Source organism: Erythrolamprus reginae, unplaced genomic scaffold, assembly GCF_031021105.1.
Source record: "Erythrolamprus reginae isolate rEryReg1 unplaced genomic scaffold, rEryReg1.hap1 H_6, whole genome shotgun sequence".
NCBI classification, from domain to species: Eukaryota; Metazoa; Chordata; class Lepidosauria; order Squamata; family Dipsadidae; genus Erythrolamprus; species Erythrolamprus reginae.
Window position 1 is genome coordinate 339969 of NW_027248517.1, and position 16137 is coordinate 356105.

Sequence of the window (16137 nt, forward strand, 5' to 3'; positions counted from 1 at the left end):
ACGAAATCTATTTCTATGCAATGTTCCAATATGGTGGTATTTTTTATATTGAATTAGAATTGCAAAAAAGGTGTTTAATTTTATATAAATATTATTTTTACATAATACTGTGCTGACATTTACATTAAGAAATGCTAAAAAATAATGTAGCTACAACATACCTTATGTTCTTCCACCTGCTTCTTTAGGTTTTCTAGATCAGGCCCCAAAGGTTCTGATTCCATCTTTGTTGTTCTTTTTTCTGTTTTAGATAGCCAGTCAGATAACTCATTGAGCTGCTGGTTTTGTAAATCCATTAGTACTTGGTGTAAACTAGAAAGAAATATTTTTTAAAAAATGGATAAAATAAACCAAGGAATGCAATATATCTGCTACATCTTGAATTTTCATTTGAATAACTTAAACCTGTTGATTAAAAATTCTATTACAAATCATTGTTTTAACACTCAGTCTGTAGCTGCATTTCTATTATCAATGCAAATGAAACTAAAATGAACAAATCATATTAAATTCAGAAGAAACTATCAATAGACAAACTTTTATAGAGTTTGAAATAAGTCCCATTCGGCAAAGAGCAAAATAAGTCCCAATCGGCAAAGAGCAAAAAGGAAACTGACAATCATTTTGAAGTCAGCTGAGTTCTCTCTCTCTCTCTCTCTCTCTCTCTCTCTCTCTCTCTCTCTCTCTCTCTGTGTGTAATTTGATGAAATGACAAAATAAGCATGAACTCTTTTTTGTATAAGTTTTATTAAAAGTTTTAAAAAGAAGGTAAAATTAAAAATTAAAATTAATACAAAGTAAAGAAAGAAAAGAAAAAAGAAGATAAACAGATGAAAGGAAAAAGTTCAAAAAGAAAATAGGAAGTAGCTTCAAATTTCTTTGTCAGCAAATACAAGTACTAAATTACTTCTTACTCTATTGCTACAAAAAGTTATCTTTCTTTGGACAGACTTCACAGAGCTGCCACAGTATTAAGATGGGCGAACTATGGGAACAGGAGAGTAGTGAAGAGAGTCTAGTCATAATAACATTATTTCACATGGGATCAAGGATGGGTTGTTGGCACCTGGAGGGGAAGGGCAGAAGCTGAGACAGAAGATTGATGTGAATGTCACTGGACAGAGTAAAATGTGAGTTTTAGTGTGGATGGAAAAAAATTCAGGATTTCAGATTTGGATTTTTCCCATATGTGCCAATATGACATCTCTAATAAAATCTTACTTTGATAGCTTTGTCTCGGAGTTCTGAATTACACCGAGGAGTTAGTTGGAATGCTGACATTAACCTGAATCTGACATTTAAAAGAAGAAAATTCCAACAACTTCCTGCAAAGTGGTGCCATTGCCTAGGGTCTTGAACCCCAGCCGCACCCTGATCTCTCTGGGAGTCCAAAGACTCAGGAAAGATGGAACAAAGAACAATTACCCGAGGGAGCCACCAGGTCCATTTCAGAGGATGTTGATGGGGCCACCTGCTATCCTTCGATGGCACTCTGGGAGCTGCAGTCACCAAAGCTGAAGCAGCAGAGGCCGAGCTCTAGACAGGCACCCAGCCCAAGAAGCCAGCATAGTGACAGTCCCAATAAATTGGCCTGGTCCTGATGGGTGAGGAAACTGGATCAGTAGTCCCACTAGGATTGGAAGCTGCAGTGATGACCCAAGTGCCTCCAGAAATGTTAGGCCAGCCTGAGCACACTACAGCCTTCAAATGGAGGGCAATGAAGCCCCTGTAGCTCAGCAAGTCCAGAGAATGGGGACTTCAACCATCTTCATGAAGCCAGTCACTTGCTGAGCTACCCGAGAGATTTGGCCAGGTGAATGTGGAGGCCAATCCCAAATTCTGTCTCCCTCAATCCAGCCCGGTTGGAGCCTAACCCAGCCTATGTTCCATTTCCCAGAATAAGGGAGCATGGCAATTCAAAGTGGGACCTCAGCTTCATTCCACTTAGCATTGAGCAGACCAAGATTTAGTACTTCACAATGCTTTACAGCCCTCTCTGAGCTGTTTACAGAGATTAAGCATATTTTTGCGAACACTCTAGGTCCTCATTTTACCAACCTTGGAAGGATGGAAGGCTGAGTCAACCTTGAGCCTAATGATGTTCGATCTGCCAAACTGCTGGCAGCCAGTGATCAGCAGAAGTAGCTTACAGTACTGCACTCTAACTACTGTACCACCAAGGCTCTTTAGCCTTCCCCCTCAAATCTGATCCATCAGTGTGGCAGCCCAGCAGAGTGCAGTGGCTGGTAAACACCCTCGCTTCCTGGAACACTCAAGACCAGGCATCTAGGAAGGAATGTGTTTACTGATGCCAACCCATCCTCTTTTGCCACCCCCTGGACTTCCACCAGTCAAACAAATCTCTCCAGTATGGGCTTTCTATCCAGGCCAGGGGTGGATTCAATGCCAGCTCTGGTCCCACCACCAGTTCCACCAACTGCAACAGCACTGCCTACAGCTGCACTACCACGGTTCATAGCAACCTTGATCCCACCCAAGGGAAGAGAGCTTACTTTCTAAACTGCATCTGGGCCTACATCGACTGCTATGGCACTCAATACTGGTCAGACCAGGAGATGATCTCAGCCAGTGTGGACAATATGCAAAAGGGGGAAGCGGCAGTTTGGATTGCCCAACTCCATGACGAAGAAGCACCTGAAGTAGAGGATGCAAATAGGGCCCTGTTTGAAGACACAGCCAACTGAAAGGAAGCTGGAGTGGAAATCAAGGAGTTGAAACAGCACAGTGCCCCCCCCCCCGGGAGTTTGTGTGGGAGTTAATAAGGTAGCCAGCAAATTATGAAACTGGCCTGAACAACTCCATTTCAAAGAGGCCTTAGGCAAGGGCCTTCAGGACAGCACCAAACTGGATCCAAGATTAATATTAGATGGCAGTGATTTAGAGATTCACTCCCATGAAATATCCATGCTGAAAAAGGCCTTCAAATGACCATTGGGACATTGAGTTGCCACTAGGCCGGCAGTGGAGTCAAGACTGGTAGCCATGCCCATTATAAAGTGCTTCAGATGGGTCCAACAGGTCACCAAGTCTCGGATCTAATTCCTCAGGTGCGAATGCCAGCAGTGGCAAAATTTAAGAGAACTCAAGGGAAAGGGAAATTTGTTTGGCAAGCTCTGTTGTGACAGGATGGGGGGAATTTTGGGTGTGGAGGCCATCGAGTTCTCCTCTGCTCCCTCCCTCTCTGTCTCTTGCTGTTTTCCTAAGCCTCTCAGGCTCACAAATGGGGGCTCACAAATGGAGATCTTAATCTGGTCTAGCCAGGCTAATTCAAATTTGTTAGACACACCAGCAGGGTTTCCAGGCAACAGGAACAAAGGCCCCCCTGGTGAAGGTGAAAAGATCAGGGGAAAATTGCCTTGGTAGAACTTAACTTTGATGTTAAACGGCCATTGTTCACAGTAACACTCATTCATCATTCCCTCTTCCACAGCCAGCTGAACTGGAATATCTGAATTAGACAGGAGTTTCTACAATCCATTGGATCCTCTCAAGGACTGAGCTCGGATTTTCATCTAAGCATGAATAGAATGAGCGAATGCCATGATGGAGCTATACCTAAGATGCTATGTGGACTATCAACAAGACAACTGGGTGGACTTACTATTTATTTATTTGTTTGTTTGTTTGTTTGTTTGTTTATTTATTCATTCATTCATTCATCCAATACACAAATACATAGGAAGAAAAATAGACATGTGATAATATAAAAGAGGGTGAAAGTGAACTTAGAGGAGAGGATATATGAAAGGAAGAGAATATATAAGATAGGTGAAAGAAAGGAAAGACAATTGGACAGGGGACGAAAGGCACACCAGTGCACTTATGTACGCCCCTTACTGGCCTCTTAGGAACCTGGAGAAGTCAATCGTTGAGAGTCTAAGGGAGAAGTGTTGGGGGTTAGGGGTTGACACAATTGAGTCCGGTAATGAGTTCCACGCTTCGATAACTCGATTGTTGAAATCATATTTTTTACAGTCAAGTTTGGAGCGGTTCGTATTAAGTTTGAATCTGTTGCATGCTCTTGTGTTATTGCGGTTGAAGCTGAAGTAGTCATTGGCCGGTAGGACATTGCAGCATATGATCTTGTGGGCAATACTCAAATCGTGTTTCATGTAAATAGGGTACAATAACACGGTCCACACCAGCACAGGATTAACCCCTTTTCAAATCACTAGTGGAATGGACTTTGTGCTTATGCCTGAGTTACCCAGAGAGCCTCCATTCTCAATGACCCTAACCAAATTGATGGATTCATTAAAATAGGGGTGGGAAAATATAGGTTTCCCCCAGATGTGCCAATATGACCTCTACTAAAAACTTACTGTGATGAATTTTGTCTCAGAGTTCTGAATTACAGAGAGGAGTTAGTTGGAACCAACGGGTAAAAACGGCTGCTGTCTTGGGCTTCCTGAAAGTGCATGGGGAGGGGCCTGCTAGTGTCTATTTAAAGAATGCTGAAGACGCTGAGAGCAAAAGGCACCCAGGGGAGCAGCGGGTGAGAGCCGCTGTGACTTGGGCGGTGCCAGAGGAGGCTTGCAGGGGAGCGCGTCGGATGGGGCTGCCGGCGTCTCTTTAAAACACCAGAGACGCCGAGAAGAACAGCCCCGATCCACCAGATGGACCCGAGACGCAGGTCCGCTATTTGGTGGGAGAGCTCAGTGTCAGAGGATCTGCCAAGTGAAGGACCTGGACAGAGAGGCTGGACCAGCTGTGGCTGTCAAGGAGAAGGTCCGCGAGAGGAGAGAAGATCAGGGAGGATGTTGAGGTGACGCCGAGGCCGGGTTGAGAGTATTTGGAGGCCCTGCAGTGCCGTTTGGCAGACGGAGAGCCAGAGATGATGCCTGGAAATCAGCGACACCACCGGAAGCATATTGAGGGGCAACAGCGAGAGCCTGGGAAAAAAGTTGAATTGCAACCCTGGTTGGAGCACTGATATATTTGTATTAAAAACACACTATTATTTTGACATATGATACCAGGCATCCTCAAACTACAGCCCATGAGATGGATACGTCCCACTGAAGGCTTTAATCTGCCCCACATGGGACCATGAGGGTCCGCCACCCACATTACCCTGCCTACCTGCCATCCCCCACCACTCAGCCGAATGCAGGACTTATGTTTAAAAGCCGCATGGGCTAGAAATGGAAGGTAAGGCCTACATTTCTGTTCTGGTCTCCAACTAAGGCCACTGATAATTGGAATAAAGGACTGCTAAATGCATATATTTGTAACATCATCTTTATTTTTCTTTCCTTTGTTGCACACTGAATCATCTCGGCATGCAGCGCTAATCTCTTATCTTAAACTTCGGTATGCAAGGCAACATCAAAATCATTAAAACATTCCACAAGTCATTCTAAGATTTATGGCTAGTCAGAGTTAGACCAGAGTAATAAAAACTGCAATTAAAAGCACACAAGGCATAGCTTACATTCGGAGCTGCTTGAAAAAACCTCCATATTTCTTAACGGCAGATTGACAACTCAACTCTTCTCTTCTGCTGACACCCAGATGTGACGAATTAATTACTTAATTAATTAACCCATTCCTCTCCTTAATATTTCTTCCCTGACTCTTCGCCTCTGCAAGCATCTGAAATAAAGATTTACTCATCTAGCATTTGCTTCTCCTTCACTTGAGTCTGAACCCATAGAAACATCCTGTGGTTGGTCTCCTACTTCTTCTGTCTCTAAATCAGGCCCTACCACTAATTCATAACCACTTTCTGAATCAGAATCTGAAAAATCCCCAAACTGAACAGGAGTATACACAACAATTTTTAGCCAACAGAATGCTTCTGGGGGGAGCCAGAGGCAAAAAAGGGGCAGTCGGAGGCCTTGGGAAGTGTCCACACACTCCATTTTTGGCCAGCAGAGTACTTCTGAAGGGTGGGGGAGGCAAAAAACAGGCTGTGCCTTTTACCAGCCAAGGAAAGAATACAAAGATTTGCCAGGGACTTCAGTTTATTTATTTATTCGACTTCTATGCTGCCCAATCCCGAAGGACTCAATTGCTCCACTGGTGTGGGAGGGGGGACCAAATGTCCCAATAGGAGAGGCTGTGCCTGCCACATAATTAAGCATAGCTTCCAAGAGTCATGCTTAGTGCCAGGTACCTGCATGCTTTCCATTCATCCTGGCTAAAGCAGAATAGAAGCAAATAGGAGTGAGGGGGCCCAAGAGCATGCCGTGCCCCAGCACGGCATTATCCCATGCTGGCCAGATTAGCCCAGAAGCAGCAGATCCCCTGATCATGGCCTGGATGCAGGGTCTGAGGTGGGGGAAGGGGAAGCAGGTGGCCACTAGTGGAGAGTGCCATCCTGGCACTAAGCGCAACTCTTGGAACCAATGTTTAATTACACAGCAGGCATAGTCTTCGTCTTCCCCCTGGCAGAGCGACAGTGGCAACTCTTTAAGCTCTTTTCTTGGCTGGCAAAGAACACAGTCCTTCCCTCACAAGGAGAGCTTGGCAGCCCATGGAGAAGCAAGGGTGGTGGGAAGCAAGCGAGCAAGGGAATGGGTGCTGCAACAGCCGTCCTGCCACTTTCTCCCTCCCCCACGGCCACCAATGCTTGCCTGCCTATCCTTCTGCTGCTTGGCATTCAGCAGCTCCTGGGGAGTGGCTAGTGAGGCTGCCTGCCTCTGAAGGAGGACGGCTATCTCTGCCCCGGAGAGGGAAGCAGGAAGGCTGGCAATAGCAGCTTGTGTCTCAGTGGCCACTGATTCCTCCCTTGTGACTTCTTTACCAAATCTGTTCTGATTGGTGCCTGCCTGATATGATCCTGCCTGCCAGATATGAGGAGCCCTTGCTCGAGCCTGTTGCACACATTCAGCATGTGCTGAGGAATTTGTGGTACAGCCAGCAAAATTCCAAAAACGGATTGAGACCACCCTGATGCAAATAGAATGGAATGGGAATGGGAATAGGGATGGGATGCAATAGCATGGAGTGGGAATGGGAATGGGAATAGAATCAAATGGAATGAGAATGGAAATGGAAAGGAATTAAATGAAGTATCCCAGGGCACTGCCAGGATTGAAGGGGATCCTGCAGAAGATGCCCCAGGAGAGGGAGAGAGATATGGAAAGAGATTTGGATAGATAGATAGATAGATAGATAGATAGATAGATAGATAGATAGATAGATAGATAGATAGATAGATAGATAGATAGACAGATAGATAGATAGACTTGTTTATTTTAAGCTCCTCAGGGTTGAGAAGAATGGCTGCAAAACTGAATATCCAGAAGTGGACCATTAAACATCTTAAAACACAATCCAGTAAAAAGGAAAGCCAACCATAGGTGCAAGATGCAAACAAAAACAACCAAAACACCCCCAGGAGAGAAAAAAATGAAATTTTAATTTGTGTTTATTATTCAATGGACTGCTAAATCGGCAAAATGGACTGGTAAATTGGCCACGCCTACCCAGTCACATGACCACTTAGCCACACCCACCCAGATGGTCTGGCCCCCCAACAGTTTGAGGGACTGTTTAAAAAGTTTGAGGACCCCTGTACTATACTATAACAATAATTTCACCCAGTACAAAATTGTAAATCCAAATATATATTCACTTACTTGTTCTGTCTTTCCATACTTGTGACTCTGAGGTTTTCCCAGCGTGAATTTAGAAGATTCATTTGTTCTTGTACTTCATTTTCTTCATCTTCTGAAAGCTTTCCAAATGTTCCCAAAAGTTGGCTGCCTACTTGCAAAATATCACCAACACGTCCTTGGTGAGCAGTTAATTCCATCATAAAACCCTTGGAAAATCATAACAATGATTACCAACAAAAAACAAAATACTCATATGGATATTTTACAGATTACATTAAATTTCCAATTTTTATCCAATAAACCAATTTTTAGAAATTAACAATGCGATTCAAATATTTTGTAAAAAGGAAACCAATGAAATAAATATTTCATTTAAATGTTACAATTTTAGTATCATACTGTAACCATAGAAAAACAATTAGCATATGGTGATGGTTTATTTTACTTATTTATTTATTTATTTGATTTGTATGTCATCCATTTCCGAGGACTCAGGGTGGCTAACAGCATATAATATAACAATGGGTCTAGGACTTTTAGCCTCCTTCACTTCACCGAGCCTGTTCCATCCCCAACTTTGTGCCCCCCAGCCATTGGTTGCTGCCATTTCCTCCTGGCCCTTTCGCTGAATAGATCTCAAAAGCACTTTCGCCCTGGCCTTATGGACGCAGGGGACACTTGGCTACCAGCCAATCACAGGATTCATTACTTTTCATTGCCTTTTTAGGAGGAGTGGGAATTTTATATTTTAATTTGTGCGTGCATGTGTTTATTATTTCCTTATCAAGAGACATTATTTTAGAAGCTCTTTTTTCTCAGCTTTGAATTTTTGACAGTCTTAAATTACCTTTATTGTATTTTTTTCCCCTGGCAGCGGCAGGCAGGTTCTGTGAGGAGGTGGCAAGGAGAAGGAGGAGGAGGAAAGGAAGGAAGGAAGGAAGAAGAGGGCCAGCCACGGGGCTGGGTGCAGTGTCTGTCTGTCAGGAGTCTATCTGTCTGGCATGCCAACTCTGATCATTCTGTTGGTTTTTGGGGTGGTGTATAGGCAAGTTATGGGAGGGATGGTATGGGAGCCTTGGGAGGATCCTCAGGATTGTCCCCTTTTCGGGTATGTGATCGCTTCCATCCCGAGATTTGGGCTCCCCTTATGGGGGAAAGTTTTCAAAGGGACAGCTGCTTCACAATAACTACATGGCAGGGGTGGACTACTGCCCGGACCGGGGGGGGGGGAGGAAATGGAGCTCTACCCCAGAACACCCAATTTGCACTGAAAGATGTTGAAAGAAAATGCAAGGCCTCCTGCATAAGCCACGCCCACAATGTGGTAGTAAAAAGTTTGGTAGTCCTTCACTTCTATCTTACCATTTAGATGCCAGACAGGTGTTTCAGCTGGGCTGAAACTGGAGGAGAAACAGCAGGGTGGGGAAACTCAAGAGGAGGAGGAGAAGGAGGGGAGGGAAAGAGAGGGAGCAAGAGGGAGATGGGGTGGGCGAGTTGGGAATGGCGATTGAAAGAAACCAAACAAAAACTATGCACGCACGCTCCCCACTCACACACACACTCCACGCACTCGCACACCAACACATTCACTCTCTCACACACATGCAACCCCTCTTCCTCCCTTCCTCCCCCAAAATCGGCATCTTCTCTCTGTGCTTGGCTTCACTCTCTTCTTTTGCTGTTAGCTGCAAAAGAGGGAGAAGGTTATTCGCTTTTTAATGTGCCCGGTGTTGAGTACTCTGTATATTTCTGTGTAAACTGTTACCGGGGAAACTATGTAAATAGGTTGTGCCTGATTGTTTAAGGCGCTGACAGCTCATTTTGAGCGGGAAAAAAATTGTATAAATAGAGCCGGTTTTTCCCTTGCCAGCTGAGACGCGTTCCAGCTGACAGTCACTTCCTAAAGAGCTGATAATAAAGAGAACCGTCTCGTTTACTTGCTGTCTCGAGTCACTTCACCTGGCGACGACGGAAGAACGAGCCTTCGCTTGCCGCTATGGATTCCTTGCCTGTCGGGAGAGCTCCGGAATTCTTCAACCCGGAGAAAACTACATGGGACGCCTATCTCGCGAAGTTCGACGTCTTCCTCGAGGCTGCGGGCATGAGAGACGCCGACAGCGATCGGAAGAGAGCGATCTTTTTGAATTACTGCGGCTCGGAGATGTTCGATCTCGCCCAGACATTAACCGACCCGACTCCGGCAAATTCAATCTCCTGGGACTCCCTGAAGACGAAGCTCTCTGACCACTTCAAACCTACGAAGCCGGCGATCGTCTATAGACACCAGTTTTCAAGAATGGGACAGCTTGAGGCAGAGACGATCAACCAATACGCTACGCGCCTGAGAACCGTGCTGTCAAAATGCCGGTTTGAAAACCCGGAAGCACGCCTAATTGACGCCCTCATCTTTGGGATGAGAAATTCAACTGTCAGGAACAAGCTCCTGACCGAAGAGGAGCCTTCACTCCAAAATGTAATCAAGCTAGCCCAGACCGCGGAAGTTGCTGAGGCGGCTGCGAAAGAACTAAAACACAACGATAAGCAGGAAGTCGTGGCTCACATCACTTCGCCTACTCGCAGAGCCAACTCTCCAACCGAAGTCAGCCCACCTACAACCCCCGAAGACGACTGCTTCCTGATCCGGCAAGACCACCTCCAACCCATGAGGCAGCCTCGTCAATTTCTTCCGTGCTCTGGTTGCCGCAGCAACCATCCCCGCCACCAATGCCCCTTCCGGGATGCCGATTGCCGCCGTTGCGGCCGCCGTGGGCACATTGCCGAAGCATGCAGAGCCCCCGCACCGGAGGACACATTCTCCACTCAAAGGGCAACCAGATTCAACAATCAACCGCGAGGAAACAGAGGATTCCGATCTTTCGGCCGCAACAAGCACTCCAACTATAACCGCGACTACATAAGAGGTAACCGGGACATTTCAATTAATAATACGGTAACAACCAACAAAACAAAAATTAACATTTCTTTACTTCTCAATTCTAAACCATGCCAGATGGAACTGGACACTGGTTCTAGATATAGCATTATGCCTTGGACAAAGGTCAAACTTTATTTGCCTCATATTGGGAAAAATGATTTAATGCATTCTAATTTAAGTATTAAGGATTTTCAAGGGGTGTTAATTCCTGTTCTAGGTATGCTAAATGTACCAATTGTATACAAATGTTTTAAAGGTGAACTTCCACTGCTAGTGGTGTCAGGACCAACACACTCCCTTTTAGGCTTACAGTGAATGGCTCCCCTGGGTATAGGAATTTCAGGCATCCACAAAATAACACATTCTGATATTCCTGATTTTGTCAAAGAATTTCCAGACGTCTTTAGTCCAACTCTGGGTACATATACAGGGCCATCTATATCTTTCTCTCTTGACCCTAAAGTGCCTCCAATCCGCCTCAAAGCACGGAAAGTTCCCTTATCATTGCTGCCTAATTAGATATCGAATTAGACAAACTCATCCATCAAGGCATTTTAGTTCCAGTAGATCAAGCTCCATGGGAAACCCCAATTGTCACTCCCCTCAAACAAGATGGCTCTTTGCGAGTCTGCGCAGACTACAAATCAACCCTAAATAGAGCCTTACAACATCATCCATACCCCATACCGGTAGTGCAACATTTACTCCACTCCCTAGGGGAAGGGAAGGTATTCGCAAAGATTGACCTTGCCCAGGCATACCAGCAGCTCCCCGTAGACGAACCTACATCATTATCCCAAACTATTGTCACCCATAGGGGGGCTTTCCGATGCACCCGATTGCAATTTGGAGTCAGTGTAGCCCCGGGAATTTTTCAGAGTTTGATGGAGCGGTTGCTAACAGGAATAGGGGGAACCATACCTTACTTTGATGACATTCTAATTTCAGGAAGGGATCAGACCCAGTTAAACTCACGAATAAGACAAGTTCTAACCAGACTGCAGAACAAGGGCCTCAGAGTTAAACCTGGCAAATGCGTATGGGGAACCAGAAGTGTTAATTTTTTGGGTTACAGTGAACCCTCGAGTTTCGCGTCCTCAAGGATCGCGAAAGGGCTATTTCGCTAGTTTTCAACCCGGAGGTAAACTCCACCATCTGCGCATGCGTGCCCTTCCACGCATGCGTAGATGGTGGAGTTTCCCCGCCGGGCAGAGGCTTCCCTGGGTCTTCCCCCTCTTGCCCCGGTAAGACCCCAGCGGCGGTGGGCTGGAGCGCGAGCTTGGGGCAGCCTAGCTCCGCTTCCCAGCTGAGAAGCGGAGCCGGCAACAGCGTGGGCGGGCGGGCGGCGCGCGCGAGCTTGGGGCAGCCTAGCTCCGCTTCCCAGCTGGGAAGCAGAGCCGGCAACGCGCGCGCGCTTGGGGAAACCCCAGATCCACTCCCCAGCTGGGGAGCAGCCCCAGCAACGCGCGCGCGCTTGGGGCAGCCTAGCTTCGCTTCCCAGCTGGGAAGCGGAGCCGGCAACGCGCGCGCGCTTGGGGAAACCCCAGATCCGCTCCCCAGCTGGGGAGCAGCCCCAGCAACGCGCGCGAGCTTGGGGCAGCCTAGCTTCGCTTCCCAGCTGGGAAGCGGAGCCGGCAACGCGCGCGCGCTTGGGGAAACCCCAGATCCGCTCCTCAGCTGGGGAGCAGCCCCAGCAACGCGCGCGAGCTTGGGGCAGCCTAGCTTCGCTTCCCAGCTGGGAAGCAGAGCCGGCAACGCGCGCGCGCTTGGGGAAACCCCAGATCCGCTCCCCAGCTGGGGAGCAGCCCCAGCAACGCGCGCGAGCTTGGGGCAGCCTAGCTTCGCTTCCCAGCTGGGAAGCGGAGCCGGCAACGCGCGCGCGCTTGGGGAAACCCCAGATCCGCTCCCCAGCTGGGAAGCGGCCCCAGCAACTCGCGCGCGCTTGGGGAAACCCCAGATCTGCTCCCCAGCTGGGGAGCGGCCCCAGCAACGCGCGCACGCTCCCCAGCAACGCGCTGCGGCGGTGGAAGTAAAAACACCATCTGCACATGCGCAGATGGTGTTTTTACTTCCGCACCGCTACTTCGCGAAAAATCGATCATCGCTTGGGGTCCTGGAACGGAACCCTCGCGATGATCGAGGGTTCACTGTACACAATTGATGGCGAAGGGATCCATCCCACCAGTGATAAGGTCAAGGCAATACAAGAGGCCCCAGAGCCCAAGAGTAAGTCAGAATTGCAGGCCTTTCTAGGGTTACTTAATTTCTACTCTGTTTTTTTGAGGCAGAAGGCCACAGCAGCAGAACCTCTACACCGGCTGCTTCAGAAGGAAGTTCCTTGGCAATGGGGGAAAATTGAAAGTGAAGCCTTTTCCCGAATAAAGAATCTGTTAACGTCCAAAAGCGTAGTGGTACAGTACAGTACGTTACTCCCCCTACGTCTTACGTGCGATGCTTCTCCCTATGGGGTGGGTAGTGTACTGGCTCATGTGCTGCCTAACAGTACGGAGGCCCCTATCGCATTCTTCTCCAGAACGCTGTCCAGCACAGAAAGAAACTACAGTCAGCTGGACAAGGAGGCTTTAGCATTAGTATCAGGGGTGAAAAAATTCCACAACTACATTTTTGGTTGGAAATTTCAATTAGTAACCGATCACAAACCATTGTTAGGCCTTCTAGCCCCAGACAGACCAACTCCACCATTCATGTCCCCTCGCTTGCTAAGATGGGGTATTTTTTTGTCAGGATACCAATATGAACTAATACATAAAGGAGGGACAACCATTAACCATGCGGATGGCCTTAGCAGATGCCCCATTCCTGATTTAGTAGAAGACCCTGCCCCTTCTGCTGATGTCTTACTGATAGATTTAGCTGATAACCCCCTGACAACTGCCAAAGAAGTGGCAGAGCATACAACTAAAGACCCCACTCTCATGAAGGTTATTAATTGTGTTCTTAAGGGATGGAACAATGAAATTCTGGGAACAGACCTGTCTGAGTTCAAAAGTAAGAGATTAGAACTATCCTATGTTAAAGGATGTCTATTGTGGGGTGACTGGGTCGTAATTCCAGAAAGTTTAAAGTCTAAAGTTCTGAATATGCTGCATATGGGTCATCCAGGCATCGTAAGGATGAAGGGGCTAGCAAGGGGGCATTTCTGGTGGCCAGGACTTGAGGCCGACATTGAGAGGTGGGTGTCCAAGTGTGACCCTTGTCAGGAGTCAAGGCCAAGACCTCCAAAAACAACGCCCATGGATTGGGAGCAACCCCAGGGGCCTTGGTCAAGATTGCACATAGATTTCGCTGGCCCCATTGATTCAAAATACTTCTTAATTGTAGTAGATGCATATTCTAAGTGGGTCGAGATAATATTAATGCATAACATCACCACATGCGCAACTATAAAAGCTTTACGCCATCTTTTTGCCACGCATGGCTGTCCAGATGTGTTAGTTTCTGATAATGGGCCCCAACTGACAGCCAGACAGTTTGAACTCTTCCTAGACCAGTTAGGGATAAGGCACGCCCTCATATCTCCTTTTTCGCCATGGGCGAACAGATTGGCAGAGAGATATGTTCGGGTTGCCAAAGAGGCATTAAAAAGGGCTGGCCCTGGGGAGGTGCAAGAGCATCTAGATGAATTCCTATTGGCACAACATATAACTCCAAATGCAAAAACCCACAGGAGCCCTGCAGAAATTCTTATGGGCAGGAAACTCAGGTCAACCTTGGATAGATTACACCCTATGTTTTGTACAAAGAATTACATGACTGAAAATGCTGAGAGACATATGTTTATGGGGCAATGTGTATTTGCAAGGGGTTTTGATGGAGGCCTTAAGTGGCTTAAGGGCACAGTGTTACAACAAAAAGCACCAAAAACATATTTAATATTGTTAAGCGATGGCCGAGTATGGACTAGGCACATCGATCATCTAAGGAGGTGCCCAGAAACTGAGCCTAGTGTTAAAACACCGATTGTGCACACAGACAACCCGATGGTGAACGACGCAATTCCAACATTAATGGATTTAAATTTGGACTCACCGCTTCGAAGCTGCTCGGCCAGAACAACGAAGCCATCTTCGTCAGCAGAGGTCGGTGATGTGCCAGCCAGCTCGACTCTGGGGGCCGGAGCTCAGCCTGGGCCTTTGGAAGCCAGAGGAGGTACCGACGAACCGACCTCCTCTTCTGCCGATGACGAAGGACTAACTGAATTGCGCAGGTCCACAAGGAACATCCAAAGACCGCACCGATTGGCTGAATATATCACATGGCTCTCTGAGTAATCTGTATGGGTTTTTTTTCTAGAAAGGGAGGGGTGTTGAGTACTCTGTATATTTCTGTGTAAACTGTTACCGGGGAAACTATGTAAATAGGTTGCGCCTGATTGGTTAAGGCGCTGACAGCTCGTTTTGAGCGGGAAAAAAATTGTATAAATAGAGCCGGTTTTTCCCTTGCCAGCTGAGATGCGTTCCAGCTGACAGTCACTTCCTAAAGAGCTGATAATAAAGAGAACCGTCTCGTTTACTTGCTGTCTCGAGTCACTTCACCCACTACCTTCCTTTTTGTGCTCTCCATCCTCCTTCCCCTTTCCCAACTCGGCCACTTTCCCCATCCTGCGATTCCTACTGCAGAAGATAAGGGAGGATTGGGGGAGGGAGGGCGTGAACTCTCTCTCTCTCCAGACTTTAGAAGCCCCCAGCTGGAGAGAGCAAGAAAATAAGATGGCAGGAGGAAGAGGCGACTGGGCTGGACTTGAGTGGGGAGGGAGGTGAGAAGCGGCCCAGAAAGGAGGAGGAAGGGGAGAAAGAGAGAAAGAAAAGAAGAAGAAGCAATGGTGTTTAATAATAAATAGCTAGGGCAATGTGTATGTGTATCTTGAGCTCTCTATTGCACCAGGCTTTGGCGTGCATATGAAAGTAGGAATCACGGGGTGGGGAAAGTGGCCAGGTTGGGAAAGAGGGAGGGGAGGATGGAGAGCACAAAAAGGAAGGATGTGGACACATTAAAAAGTGACTAAACTGTCACGCTGTGTATTGACAGCCCCAGAGACATTCAGAGACATTCAGTAATTAAATATTTAACTCCATGTATGTTAATTTAGCTCCGCCCATTATGATGTAAATCCTGTCTAGTTACTTCCTCTCCTCCTGATGAAGAAGGAGGAAAATCTCTATCTTGCTTTAACTCTCTAGCCATGTAGACGTGCATAAAAGCCTGTGATCAGGCAAAACTCATTTATTGTTTTTCTATTAATAAAAGTAACTTTGTTTTGAAGCTTTTCTGTTATTTTATACATCGACCTCCGGATTAGATCTATTGCAGTTCACGTGGGCTGTGAGTGATCACTTATAATCTTGACATAAACTTCTCCCTCTTTTGCAGCTGACAGCAAAAGAGGAGAGCGAAGTCTTCTCTCCTCCGCTCGGCTTCACTCTCCACTTTTGCTGGAGAGGAAAGGGTTGGAGGGCGGGAGGCAGTGGAGGAGGGAGGATCAGGGAAGGAAGGAAAGAAGGAAGGAAGGAAAAGGGAAGGAAAAAAAGAAGGAAAAGGAAGGAAAGAAGGAAAAGGAAGGAAAAGAAAAGAAGGGAAAAAAGTAAAGAAGTAAGT

At 46.8% G+C, this 16137-nt stretch overlaps 1 protein-coding gene across 1 annotated transcript in view; it reads right to left on the bottom strand.

Moving 5' to 3' along the window:
- LOC139155793 (dystrophin-like) overlaps positions 1-16137 on the bottom strand; it is a 583469-nt gene that overhangs the window by 297839 nt on the left and 269493 nt on the right. Inside the window, exons 11-12 of the mRNA XM_070731073.1 lie at positions 7608-7792; positions 162-312 (exon numbers count right to left, since the gene is read on the bottom strand). Coding sequence (XP_070587174.1) covers positions 162-312; positions 7608-7792 — 336 coding nt within the window. The remainder of the gene's footprint in view (positions 1-161; positions 313-7607; positions 7793-16137) is intronic.